This window comes from Haliaeetus leucocephalus, unplaced genomic scaffold, assembly GCF_000737465.1.
Source record: "Haliaeetus leucocephalus isolate CR32 unplaced genomic scaffold, Haliaeetus_leucocephalus-4.0 Scaffold2, whole genome shotgun sequence".
NCBI lineage: Eukaryota > Metazoa > Chordata > Aves > Accipitriformes > Accipitridae > Haliaeetus > Haliaeetus leucocephalus.
The window spans coordinates 15,074,882-15,089,081 of NW_010972438.1; the positions used below are offsets into that span (position 1 = coordinate 15,074,882).

At 36.5% G+C, this 14,200-nt stretch overlaps 1 protein-coding gene across 1 annotated transcript in view; it reads left to right on the forward strand.

Moving 5' to 3' along the window:
* ERC2 (ELKS/RAB6-interacting/CAST family member 2) overlaps positions 1-14,200 on the forward strand; it is a 393,279-nt gene that overhangs the window by 116,773 nt on the left and 262,306 nt on the right. The window contains exon 4 of the mRNA XM_010573681.1: positions 8,190-8,264. Within this exon, the coding sequence (XP_010571983.1) occupies positions 8,190-8,264 (75 nt within the window). The remainder of the gene's footprint in view (positions 1-8,189; positions 8,265-14,200) is intronic.

Here is a 14,200-nt window from a genome sequence, read left to right on the forward strand (position 1 = left end):
AATGCTAAGTTTATAAAAGTGATTTCCACAAAAAAAAGTGAACAGCATGTTTGAAGTTCAGTGTATATTAACACCAGCTAATACATTCTTCTGTAAACTTAGATCTGTCCAGCGAGTGTGTGAAATGCGTAGTACTTCTGGCTCTGAGTAGTCGAGTTTGTGTTTGGCAGTGTTATTTTGCTTCCATTGAAGAAGTAACAAATAAATTGTTTTTCCACCTGCATTCAGTCTGAAGAGGAGCACAGATGCAAAATAGAAATAAATAAAAAATCATTGGGTGTATGTGTATCTTGGAAGGTAGGGAAAGCACTAAAATGGATATGAACCTTTGTCTTTTTGCTTTTCTAGAACAGAACTCTTACATTTCAGCTTGTTTAAGGAAACTAGCAGGATGTTAGTTATTTGAATATGAGAAGAACTATTGGAAAACTCTGTTTGCCTCTACTTATATGAACTAACCTATAGAAATAGCACAAGCACTGTATGTTGGCACTGCTTGTAACATCCTCTCTCACAGTACTGTACACACTTCAAAATGTTTCAGGGTTTGGTGGTTTTGTTTTTATTTTTAATTTATGGAGTGGACTTGGCACACAGCAGCATCTGTGTTGTGTGTTCTGGGTCTTAGGATTGTATTTGGTAATCTTTGCTGTGACTTTACCCCTTTAAGCTTTGCCTGTATGCTTCTGATGGCAGGAGCTAGGGAAGTCTACTCTTAGTTACACCCTAAGGTGGAATTCTGTTACTACGCCATGGTTAGTATTGTGTTACACTTATTGTAAAACTGATGTGATATTTCTTTCTTTTTCAACCTTACTAAAAAATTCTTTGTGTGTTTAAACTTCTGAAGAGGAAGGAAGGAGTAAACAGTTTAAGGAGTGAGGTGGTTTAACCCCAGCCAGCAACTAAGTAACACACAGCTGCTCACTCACTCCCCTCCCCCCCAGTGGAATGGAGGAGAAAATTGGGAAAAGAAGTAAAACTTGTGGGTTGAGATAAGAATGGTTTAATAGAACAGAAAAGAAGAAACTGATAATGATAATGATAACACTAATAAAATGACAACAGTAATAATAAAAGGATTGGAATGTACAAATGATGCGCAGTGCAATTGCTCACCACCTGCTGATCGACACCCAGTTAGTCGATTCCCCTGCCCCCGCTCCCCCCAGTTCCTAAACTAGATGGGATGTCACACATTATGGAATACCCCATTGGCCACTTTGGGTCAGCTGCCCTGGCTGTGTCCTGTGCCAACTTCTTGTGCCCCTCCAGCTTTCTCGCTGGCTGGGCATGAGAAGCTGAAAAATCCTTGACTATAGTCTAAACACTACTTAGCAACAACTGAAAACATCAGTGTGTTATCAACATTCTTCTCATACTGAACTCAAAACATAGCACTGTACCAGCTACTAGGAAGACAATCAACTCTATCCCAGCTGAAACCAGGACAAGGGGGTGAAAATAAATCTTTAAAAGCATGGATTTGTTGCATAAGGATTTTTTAAACACTATGGATTACGTAAGGGATTTGTTGTGATAAGGATTTTATATTACTAGAATTTGAAGATGTGATTTTTAAAAAAGATAATCTTCAAAAAAAACCCAAACCATCCCAAACCCCAATGCCTAAAAATCTTGATTTATAACTCCCAACTATGTTTCATTCATTTATCCCAATGTAAATTGACTCCTTTTAGTGCAGCTAGGTTATTAATAAATGTCTATTTTAAACATTTAGATTTTTAAAAAATGGCATACTTTTCCATGCAGCTTTAAAGCTTCATATGCACTGCAAAGAGAAAGTTTTGTAGCCAGGACATTTCCAGAGCATATATGCTTTGCAGAAGTCTAAGCAATGATTGGAACTTTTATTTTCTGATCCTAATTGACTACCCCTAAGAACAAATATATGGGCTTCGTTTACTTGCATGCACTCAGGGGTTTTGTTCTGGGTTTTAAAATAAAATTAGGATGGGGAAAAGAGAGAAAACTATTTATTGTCAAGTTTATTTCTCTGAAGATATTTGTGAAGCAATAGCTTTTCCTTTTTCTTAACTTTGGAGAAGTAATTTTGGTAAGAGGAAAAAAGATTAATGATACTGGGCAAAAAAAGAAATGATCCTCTAGACCTTTTGTTCCTTCTACAAAGAAAAGAAATAAATTTTCAAGAATTCTGGTGAAAGTAGAGTTTCAGTAGCTCCTTTCAGGAAACATTCTATGTGCTTTCAATTAGAAACTAAATTGTCCCACATGCATTTCAAGCTCCATACACAAATCGCCTTTTCATTTGAATCTTTTTATATGTGGTCTTTTGCCAGAGGACACTCTTCCAGTATGTCAACATACATGGTTGCTTGAGGTGTTTTTGACATACAAGTCAAAGAAAAGCTGAGTTTCTTAATGCTCAGATTATTTTTCCTTATAGTCTGTCTTTAGGCATATTGGTAAAACATATCATAAGCCCTTCTTTTATGCATGAATTCATAAATAAATGGAAGTATGATCATTGTAAAGAAATGTTTTGGCTAGTGATTCAATATGGTGGTTTTAATCTGGTGTGAAAAGTCCTCCTTCTTCCCTTCTACCCTTCTTCACACCCCCAAGTTTTCTAGTGTAGGCCGGGAGTGGTGTCAGAATCGTTCAAGAGTAATACTGAAGCCAATGAGATTATTGCTAGATTTGTCTGTGGTGATGGACTATTGATCTTTGTTTTATAGTTTGGTGGTAGTGCCTAATTCATGCAATTTCTTCCATATTCATCAAAACTCATGTTTGCCTGATTATTTGAAAACACTAAATGGGGAGAGAACTAGGCATGCATCTGAGTATTTTACTTAACTGTGAGAAGTCAATGAATTTAAATACACTTACTTTACAAAGAAACTCTTTCTCTAATACAGAACTTGTATAGCTATCAGCTCTTTATAGTTTCCTGTAATTTTTCATTTCATATGCTTGTATCCACATTTTCACTTCTTCAATTATAACATTTGTTGGGATATGACAAAATTTCTTTAACAGGTTCTCACAGAGTTCAAATACCTAAATATTAGGTGGTATTCAGGTAGTGGGATTTTAAAAGATGACCAATGGCAATGTGATTTTTAGAATCCTTCCTAATAATAGGGCTTTTTTTTCCTACACACTAGAGCCAGACATAGAAATTTTCAGTGTTGTCAGTTTATGGTTTCCAGAAAGATAAAGAGTTTGATCAGGATTTCTAAAATATACTTTTGTCTAAATTACTGTGAGACCATTTTGGCAGAGGGTAGATGTGAAGGGTTAGAAAACAGGAAGGAGAAGATAAGCTTATATGTTAAGAATAAATTAATTCCTATATGTTACATTTTTGCAGTATTGTGCTTAAATAGAATTTGATCAGTGGTTCTAATGTTATTTTTGGTTGAAGAAACGCTACTGTTTAGGCACTTTAGGTAAGTGGCTGTGCTTTTACTTAAATTAAATAATTGATTGAAATATTAATATACTGCTGATTTAAATTTTAAAGTTCAGAAAAACTGATCATGTAGAAGCAATACCAAGGCTTTCTTTTCCAGGAGAATGGAAGCAGTCTGCTTTGAGGTGTTTGAGAGAACTAGCAGCTCCTATACTATTGCCTGCTGTGATTTACAGGTTTATACATTTTACCTAGGAATACAAGAAGCTAGATTTACTGACACCATGGTTTCTCATGCCTGTTTTTATGTTGCCTTAGGTATAGTTGCTGCCATCTTTAATCATCCGTCTTTCTTCTTCTAATGGTTATTTGATTCTGACATCTATATTCCTATTATGTCTTTATTTTTTATAAATCTTGAATTTTGTGTTAATTTTTAAAGTCTTCTGGTTTTCCATTTTCCTTCTGTTCTTTAATCAGTAGAAGCTTACCAGTTGAAATGCAGGCACTTACTGGCAGTTTCATGATACCATCTCTAAATTGCCTATTTTCTTCAGAAAAAGTCCTTTTCTTTCTAGCACTTTGTCATGCTGTTTTAGGCAGTTATATGTAAATAGAAGCTAAAACCCTGAACTGCATTTAACAGCATTGGTATAGCCTTTTATTTAAGTTTCAGCTCAGTCTGATCTAATCAGAACAACACATAGTCACCGATATCTTAGGAACCTTAATAAAATACATCAGAAACAGAATAAAAGGAGGATCATTTTGCAGCACCCTGGCTTTCCTACAGCCAAATGATGAAGTGTCTTATAATAAAGCTGGGATCAAAAGGCAGTTTTGGGTGTTAATTAGTATTACGTTCAGACTGTGCTATGTAGTGTGGATTTTGAATACCAGTCAATAATGATAAAAACTTGTAAGGTCTTTTTATCGATTTCTGAACAAAAGAACAGGACTCATCTTCCACCATTATTTTAGGAAGTATATGATATAAACTGTGTCCTCTTGGGATTTTTTGATATTTAAATTGGTGGTGAAATAGTGTGCTGAAGTTACTTTTGAGGCCAACACAAGATACTAATCTAATATCCCAGAAACACGTGGAAGGAGAAAGCAATGGCCAGCTTTGGTTTAAGACTCATTTTGGTCTAAAAGCAAAGAATATTAGAGTAAATTTAATGTGAAAAAAAAGGTCTGATTACCTGTCAATTTTGTGTGGGTGTGTTAATCACCTTAACAATTAAGTATCATCATGAAATCCCAGGTGTGGGCATCTGATTATGCAGAATTATAATTAATTTGTATGTGCAAAGTGGTTACTGAGAACTGCTACCAATTGCAGTGATACAGTTGTCATATGAGGGATATAATGAAAGTGTAATTTCATAAATGAGTACATCTCTGAGACACTATTAGTATAGATCTTGATGGTTGCAGAGATGATGGCACAAGTACTTTATGATGGATATAATGATCAAGATTTCCATTTAATACAGTTCAGGTTGAAAGAAACTATCCCTGATGTTTTGGTGTTTGTTTGTGGTGTTTGTTTGTTTGTTTTTAAAGTTTTTTATTAGGCTCCCTGGGCTTTTTATTACAAGCAATTAAAAAGACAAAGCAGCATCGTTCAAAAAATGATGTAATGGATAAAATTTGGTTTCCTTAGGCTATAAAGGACTTCATGAAATGTTCAGAATATCTCTTGGTTAGCTGTTAGGCAAATTTGAAGCCCTCCAGATGATGTCAGAGAGTAAACCAATCAGTATAAGGTATCATGCACATAAAGTGGTTGTATCCTTGAATCAGTACCCCAAAAGTATATCCCTGAATCAGGTACCCCAAAAGAAAAAATGCATACATAGAACAACATAAATTCAAGAACTGAGCCTTTTGGGAGTCTCCAAACATTTGAATCTGATTGGAAGAAAACCCACACAAAATAATAAAGTGGGAGTCATTTTCTGATCTTCTCCAGAATCCTAAAGTCTGCTTCATTTTACCATCAGGGATAGAGAAGAAAAGCTTTTAAGTCAGCCAGCATCAGATTGATTCATAAAGCAAACAGGAAAAGTATTATGAGGCAAGGCTTCATGCTATGATAGACATCTAGGAATACTCATCTTTGGCAGTCTATTCATCTTTGGCTAAGGGGGTGGAAACTCTGGTTTGTCTCCCTGGGTAATGTGTGGAATCCTGTTTATATTCCAACTCAGTTTATGTGGCCTTGGGGAGCAAAGTCTGGTCTTAGAATTAGCTGTAATTTTTGCTGATCAGATAGTGGTATGACCGGCCAACTATTTTTCCATGACTTCTGTAGGAGAACTGTATGACAAATCTATGACATACTCTTATTTTTTAAAACATTTGTGTAGAGAAGGTACTTGTTTCATCTGAGACAAACAGCTGGTGGTGATTGAGAAATTCCCTGTATAGGTGATTTGCAAAGATTTCTTTCTTTTTATAATGTGGAGAGTTAGTTGTATATTAAAAAAACAAGGAAAAAGGACCATTCAGATGTACTTTTTCATAAATGCCCAGTGCAAAATTAGAAGTTCACTGTTGTCATATATTAGAAGTAGTTTAAATATACATACATATATCTGCAATATATTTAATGTAATAAAAAAGCATGCAGACCTACTTAACTTTAGGTATGCATTCAGACACTGGCACCTAATCTGACTCTTCCAGGCAGTGCTGTGATTTATCAAGATATCAATAGGCTTTTTTGGGTCAGAATTGAATTTAACAGTTTATCTAACTGTTATGTTTTGTGCTCCCTTCTATGGAAACAGCAGAGCAGTCAAAATAGAATAGGCAGGACAGAGCATACCCAACTCTTTCTTCTTTACATTGCCAGGGTTCCCAAGAGGTTCAGTCATTGACTAAGGTACCATTGTTAGCTATGGTACAAACATGAGAAAATGAAAAATGAGATCAAACTGATATGATCTAAATGGTCTTAATTTACCAGCTATTTGACTGTAACTTGGCTACTTAACTGTCATCCAACAGATCATAAGTATTGATCTATTTCTGTATACATAAAATTTTTCTGTTACCTATGGACAGCTTCTTTTATTTTAACCAAAAATACATGCCAAACCTGACAATTTCAGTGATGGGTGTCTTGATATTATGTCCTGTCATATACTACATTTCAAGTTAAGTAATCTATGTTCAATTAAATGGAGCACACACGACTAACTCGTCTCTTTCATTTATTTTAATATGTTAGGCCACACCATTTTTTTAATGTATTTTATAAGCATGTTTATTATCAGTAGAATTTAACAACATGCCCCAAATCACTCCTACTACTTAGCCTTTAAAGAGTGATTGTTTCTCAAAGTCATTGATAAGCAGTATGCTTGTTGCTAAACAGAACAAGAAACTGATTAATAGTTCGTGATACAAAAAATTATGACTTTTAAGTTTGTAGGTTATAAGGTAGGCAAGACCCAGAGATGTGCTAGGATAGGGTGAGGGGGAGCAGGATAAGAAATGTGCACAATCCATAGCTGATTATGTTTTTGATTGTTAGTCTATCAATTCATTGTCAAGTTGTACTTTGTTTGCTTTGCTCAAGAAAAGGGGATTTGAAAGATGGGAATAAAAATAATTAGGACCCACAGTGTTATGTTTTTTTGATGATCCTGCCTCCCAGAATTTATGAAGATGAGCTGGGAGAGGCATAATTTGGAAGACACAATAGCTCAGGTTCTGGAGTCAGCTAATGTCTTTGTGGTGAATGAACCTAGCTTCTCAGCCTACCAGGCATAAATGTATTTTTCATGGTTATAAAGCTAGTTCAAGTGTGTATGTGGAGCACTGGGGTAAAAAGAACAGGGAGAGAAAGACATCTACCATGGCAGTCCTGTCCTTTAGAGGGGAAGGACTCTAAAGGACTAGAAACAGGACTATTTCAGTCTTGTTTTTTGTTTCCATCCTGTTTCAGTTTTGTTTTCTAATAAACTGCTCAGATGGTTTGTGGGAGGGGTATAAGCACCACCAAATTCTTAAATGATGATGTTCCATTACAGCTTTACAGTGTTCGATGTAGGTATGTGAGTTTTTTATTGAGATATCTCATGCCAAGATACAACTCCTGTGTTTTATAAGAGATCAAATGCTGCTGTCTTCATACTCTTTTTTTTATAAAGACCAGTAGATGTTAATTCTGTTAACTGTATGTCTTAACTAATGCAATCTATTTTCCTTTTACCTGTGGATTAAGATACATAAAAAATAGTATGAAAATATGAAAACTGAAATGTAATTGCTTTTGTAGAGGGTGCTGCATCAACCCACTTTATAATTATTATCCTTAAAATGTCAAATTTAAATATAATGTCTTTAAATTGCTTATTTCAGATATTAGAACAAAAACTAAGAAGAAACTATAGTAAAAGATTTTAAATGACTTTAAACAGTGTTTAAATTAGTAACACCACTGAATTTATTAAATTTTGATGTTTAGGCAGAAACAGCAGCATTGTATTTGGACTAAGAAATTACTTGCTGGCTTTGTCACCGTTGACATTAATTATTGATAGAGGTTTCAGAAATAGCGCATGTGCTGTTAGAGTTGGCTGTAATATAAGATAGGGACTGCGGTGATGCTAGAGGGATTATAGAGAGGGAAGCACCTGTAGCATTTGGAGTTACATGCTTCTAATCATCGGACTTTTATTTTGTTGTACTAAATTCGTATGAGTTTCGTATGAGTGATTAAAAAAATGGAAAGATGAGTCGTCAGGCTTATTTCTATCGTGTCCCTCCACAGGAATTACATAGAAGAACCCAACTTCAGCCTGAGCCAGCAAAGACGAAGGCTCTTCAAACAGTTATTGAAATGAAGGTATGGTCTTCGCATGTTTTCCCATACCTTATTTTTGTAGCATGAACTCGTGTACTTGGTATGGCTGGGATGGAGTTAATTTTCCTCATAGCAGCTTGCATGGTGCTATGTTTTGAATTTGGGGCCAAAACAGTGTTGATAACGCGCTGATGTTTTAGCTGTTGCTGAACAGTGCTTACACAGAGTGAAAGCTTTTTCAGTTTCTCACTCTGCTCCCTCCCAGCAAGTAGGTTGGGGGTAGACGTAAGGCTGGGAGGGAACGCGGCTGGGACAGCTGACCTGAGTTGACCAAAGGGATATTCCATACCATATAATGTCATGCTCAGCAATAAAAATGAGGGGATGACATTCAGAATTACAGCATTTGTCTTCCCAAGTAACTGTTACGCGTGATGAAGCCCCGCTTTCCTGGAAATAGCTAAGCATCTGCCTGCTGATGGGAAATAGTGAATGAATTCCATAATTTGCTTTGCTTGCATGCACAGCTTTGCTTTACATATTAAACTGGCTTTATCTTGACCCATGAGTTTTCTCACTTTTGCCCTTCTGATTCTCTTCTCCATCCCACTGAAGGGGAGTGAATGAGCAGCTGTGTGACATGTAGCTGCTTACCAGGGGTAACCCACAACACCTCAATTTATAACTTCTACTATTAAATCATTAAATGCTTCCTTTTACTTGTCAGTTTATTTTGCTGTGAAGCTAGGAATAACTAGTATTTCTTTCTCCCAGTCTGTTTTCTTAATAAGACTTGATTAAACAAATCAAGTGCAGCATTGCTGATTAATGAGAACTGAGTATTGCTTTTTAAAGAGACTCGGGGGCTTGGGAAGAGAAGTTTCAGGTGAGCCAAAGTAGACGGAATAAACTGAAAAACAGAAACAAATACAAACTGTCCAAGGCTTATGTAGAATGTTTTTCTTTTTGATCTTTAAAAACAATACTTCTCTTGGTGGTTATTTGGTCATCATTTTACATCTAAACTAAGGAAAATACTCATTGCATCAGCAGAGAGATATGACAAAATGTGATGAAACTCCTATCTTAGTCCTGAATATAGTTTCCTCTTTTTGATATATAATATTACTAAAGTGTTGTGGCCTTCCCCCCCCACAATAACAAAAGATAATAATAGTTTAAAAAGTGAAAACTGCAATTTTTGCATAATTCTGAGTCTGGAATGTACATCTTTAAGAAAAATACCATGAGACTTGACATAATTTGTGAGTTGGCAATGCTGCCTGAAATACATTAATGATGGTCTTTCATTTCAGTCTTAAAAGGAAGTGCAAATTAAAGGCCTCATTTTGCCAGTGACTTCTGTTATGAGCAAATGAGTTCAGCATGTCTGAACATTGTGGTAAATACACAGTTACAACAACAGCAGGACTTTATAAATAGAGTATCTGCCTTTTAATAGATAATAATTAGTTTGGATTATATGAGTAACAAAGAAGGTACATCGATTTCACTATTCCATCATCTGATGGGTATTGCCTTGGACCTTCCCTGTTTATTCTAGTTCAGAAGTCTATGTATGAAATCTAAAATGTGTGGTTTTGCAGTAACTTGTTACCCTAAGTATATGGGAAAGTAGGATACTGGCTGAGAAACTTGTTTCTTTCTATTAATATTCAGAATTATAAATCCAAATGTTTTGAGATACAGAGATAGTGTGTTAGAATGATTTATGGTCTTCCACGTGGGTTATTAACACTGTAAAGGTTTTGCTGCAAAATAATTTGTAATTCCTCTTCCTGTACTGAAAAGAATGGAGGTGGGACATGACACAAGAATGACACACGTGACTGTGGTTGCAGCCATTCTTGACAGTGTCTGTCCCTGAAGACAGTAAAGTCTTTCCTGTTTGTCTCCCAGGGAAGTTGGGTGTGGTATGATGTTCCACTTTTCACAAATCTGATCTTTGTAGTGAGGGCTTTCATTTGTCATGGGTGAGGCTGTAATTGTGTTGCTGGAGTGTTCTGATGCAGAGCTGCCTTTTGGCTCTGAGGCACATAGTTCTTTCTTTCCCTATGAATACACACTGCTTTGGGGTTGCCCTGTTTAAAATAGGCCTAATATTGAAAAGAAAAAGGGACAAATGTAAGATGTTGAAATCCACATGATTAAACAGCAGTTTTCATTACAAGTTCCAGCTTTGGAATGTTTTCAAGTAAATTTAAATTGTCTTAATCCAGACAGCATTTGTTTTGAAAAAAAAATGTGGAACATTTGTTTTGAATGATCAAGCATTGAAGCAATAATTTCCCTACAGTGTTGAGGGTGGAAGGAGGGAGAGGATTACCCTGTAATATGGCAGTCTGAGGCCATGCACTCCCCCATGCAGAGGCTCCAAGCAGTATACATTTCTCTTTACCACACCCAACCCCTTCCACCCCCTTGTGACATTAGCTTTTTTCTGAGTCCCCTCCATGGCTCTCCTAGGCTCTGCTAGGAGACAGCTTTCCCTCCTTCGTAAATCCCTCTATTCTTTCCTGTGGTTTTCTTCTGTCCCTTGCCACTGCTGAATGATTTCTGTCCCTTTTCCCAGTCAGTCTTCCCTTTCATCCAATGAAGTATACCCATTGCTCCTACCTTTCATCTTCTATGTGAATTTTTTTTGTCCTAAACAGCTTTTCTTCTGTGCTGTCCTGTCATGCTCTTCATTTCAGTCTGAAAACTTTGCAAGTAGTTGCCTTTTCTTATAGCAATTGTATTTTCTGCATAACTGTTTTCTCCTTGACCGGTGTTTTATCTTCTGTATACTTATATAAAAAGAAAAGGGGGCAAACAAAAAAGATAGAAAATTCACATCCTATGTCTTGACTCTTGTTTCTATTGCTTTATTTGTCCCTTTTCAGATATCTATTGTCTTTTCATATGCATTGCACAGGCCTTTCTTTCCTAACTTTCTGGTTTTGCTTCTTAGACACGTTTGCTTCCAAAAGTCCCAGGTCTTTTGCTTCTTCTTTTCCCTTACATTCTTTTCTCTTTGTTCCCTTGTCTGCAACAGACCTTCTCCAAAGTCTTTCTTTGTTCTGGAAAGCAGAGTCACAGGACAGGAGGGCAGTATACCTCCTTTTCCCACAAGCTCCTGTTAACTCCCTCAAGCTCCTGTTTTTTTGAGACTTGCTTAATCACACTGTACACCTTGCTTTCAAGAGATTGTTTTGTTTTGTTCCTCCAGCCCTCCACCAGGGTTTTCTCTGAGATCCATTCTCTAGAAAGTGAGGTGTATTAGATCTGCTATCTGTATTCTGGGTTTAGTAAAGGGGTAAAAGTTTTGAAGTGCACATCTGCTCAAAACAGCAAGTTACATAATGGAGCTTATTGTGCTCAGAGAAGACCCACCTGAATGTTTAAAAATATTACCAAACAATGAATGACTTTACAAGCTTAATTTTGTGTGGTTTAACAAATAGGAAATGACAGAACAAAGAGATTACAGTCTGTAGATACCTACCTGAGATATCTTCATTAAAAAAAAAAGAAAAGATCCTCTCCAGTAATGAAAATAAATATATTGTAAAATACAGTGTGTGGAAGCTAGAGGTAGCAAATGCACACTAAAATATGGTGTGTATATTTAACAGTATTCATGTAATTTTATGACTTGTGTTATACAGGAAGCCAGTCTAGTTTTGTTGCAATGGTTGCTTCTGACTTTGTGAGTACAGATATATGTAATCAAACAGCATTTTTTCCTCATGCCTAAATCTTTGTTTAAGTGTAGAATAAAGTTGGTACATTGGGGTCCTTTCCTTTAATTGCAATTGCACCCATGCATACTTCTTTGCATATTGTGTGCTGACAAATGCCATATCACTGATATCTGAATATTAGTGATATCCAAAGTTGATTAACACTGATTAATAGAATAAAAAAGAGTAAAAGGAAACACACTTTACATTTCATTCTTTCAATAAGAAGTACTCCTGAGCACATGAATCAGGTAAAAAATGGCTCATCTCTTGTGAGGCCCCACCTGGAATACTGCATTCTGTTCTGGGGTCCCCAACAGAAGAAAAACATGGACCTGTTGGAGCAGGTCCAGAGGAGGGCCACAAAAATGATCAGAGGGCTGGAGCACCTCTCCTGTGAGGAGAGGCTGAGAGAGTTGGGGTGGTTTATCCTGGAGAAGAGAAGGGTCCTCAGAGACTTTCTTGTGGCTTTTCAGTACTTAAAGGGAGCTCATAAGAAAGATGGAGACAAACCTTTTAGTAGGGTCTGTTGTGATGGGACAAGGGGTAATGGTTTTACACTAAAAGAGGGTAGATTTAGGTTGGACATAAGGAAGAAATTTTTTATGATGAGGGTGGTGAAATACTGGAACAGGTTGCCTAGAGAGGGTGTGGATGCCCCGTCCCTGGAAGTATTCCACATCAGTTTAGATGGGACTTTGAGCAACCTGATCTAGTGAAAGATGTCCCTGCCCATGGCAGAGGGGTTAGAATAGATGATCTTCAAAGGGCTCTTCCAACCCAAACCATTCTATGATTCTCTGATCTTGTTCAGACACTTCTGGGCTTAAACCAGTGATATTACTTAAGAGAGAAAATCAGAAATGAGTTGCCTACAGATACGGCATAAAGCTCATTCTAAGTGTAGGGTATTGACCATCCTGAAATATAGCAACAAGAATTTAGAAGTCTTTAGAAATGGTAAGCTGTAAAGTAAATGAAAATATTTGTGGTTTACCTTACTTGCAGAAAGAGCCATCTTTATGTATTGATCCAGCTTTGATATTTCAGGTATGGGTTTGGTTCTAAAAAGTGTGTAATGTGTGTTTGCGGTGCAACGTACTGTTAAGATTGCATGAACTTCCACTTTCCCTTGTCTTCAAAAATAAACCTGAATATTCTCTGTATTAAATTGACAAAGTTAAAAAAAGTATATAGTAAGAGTAGTCGTCTATGGTCTGTTGATAGCATGTGTGCATATGTGCATTTAAATGCAAGTTTTATTAAATGTGAAGTTTCAAATATTTGCTTCTGATTGCTTGTTGAATGCCCTACGAGCAAGATTTTTCACAGACATAGTTTAAATTTATCAGGTATTTGAAATGATGTTGTAAGACAGACAGGAATGCTGTATTATTTACAAATGTTTGCCCCCCCCCCCCAATGTTCAGGAAATGTACTGTAGCACTCTTGTTGTAAGGACTGGATATGTAAGATTCATGAAGCAGTATTGTGGAAACTCGTTTGTAGAGTTAGTCTGCTTTCCATTGTGGAATATTATTTGCTTCAGCATCAGGACACATACCAATTGTTTCATGTTCCAAGAGATAGATTTCTGCTAGGTCCAGCATAGAAATAGCCCTAAACTCTCTCACAGAATATCTGCAACACTGTTCTAATAAAGGAGATGAGGAAGAAGTCTTGGTTACTGCTGGAAGGAGGGGATAGATTAGGGTGAGTACCCTGACCTATATCACAAATCCTGCTATATAATCTTATGTCTTTTAGCAGATTTAGAGGGCCTGACTGGAAAAATCTGCACAAATATTGCATTGTTGTAGAACTCAGAAGATGTTTATTAGTAACATTTAATACTAAGCTGCTTCCTTAATATTGCTGCAAAGGAATCTTCTTAGTGATTCAACACAGACCCACGTAGTTTTTTAGAATGCTGCTAATGTGTATAAGTCTTAATGGTTTGAAGGAAATACTGCATCTGTTCCTATTTCAGTTTCTGAAAGATTGCCAGACCCTGTGCCACAACAAGAGCTGGTTGAAAGCTTTCCAGTTGAAGTTTTCTGTGGGAAAATGCTGATTCAGCTGAATCAGAAGATTTTATGGGAGAGTGCCTATTCTTTCAAAACTTCTAGTGAAAGCAAAGCTATCTAACTTTCTATCCATCCTGTAAGTCAACCCAGCTCCCTTGTGGCAGTATCCATTGGGAGCTCTAGGCTGTCTGTATTATCTTTGACCTAC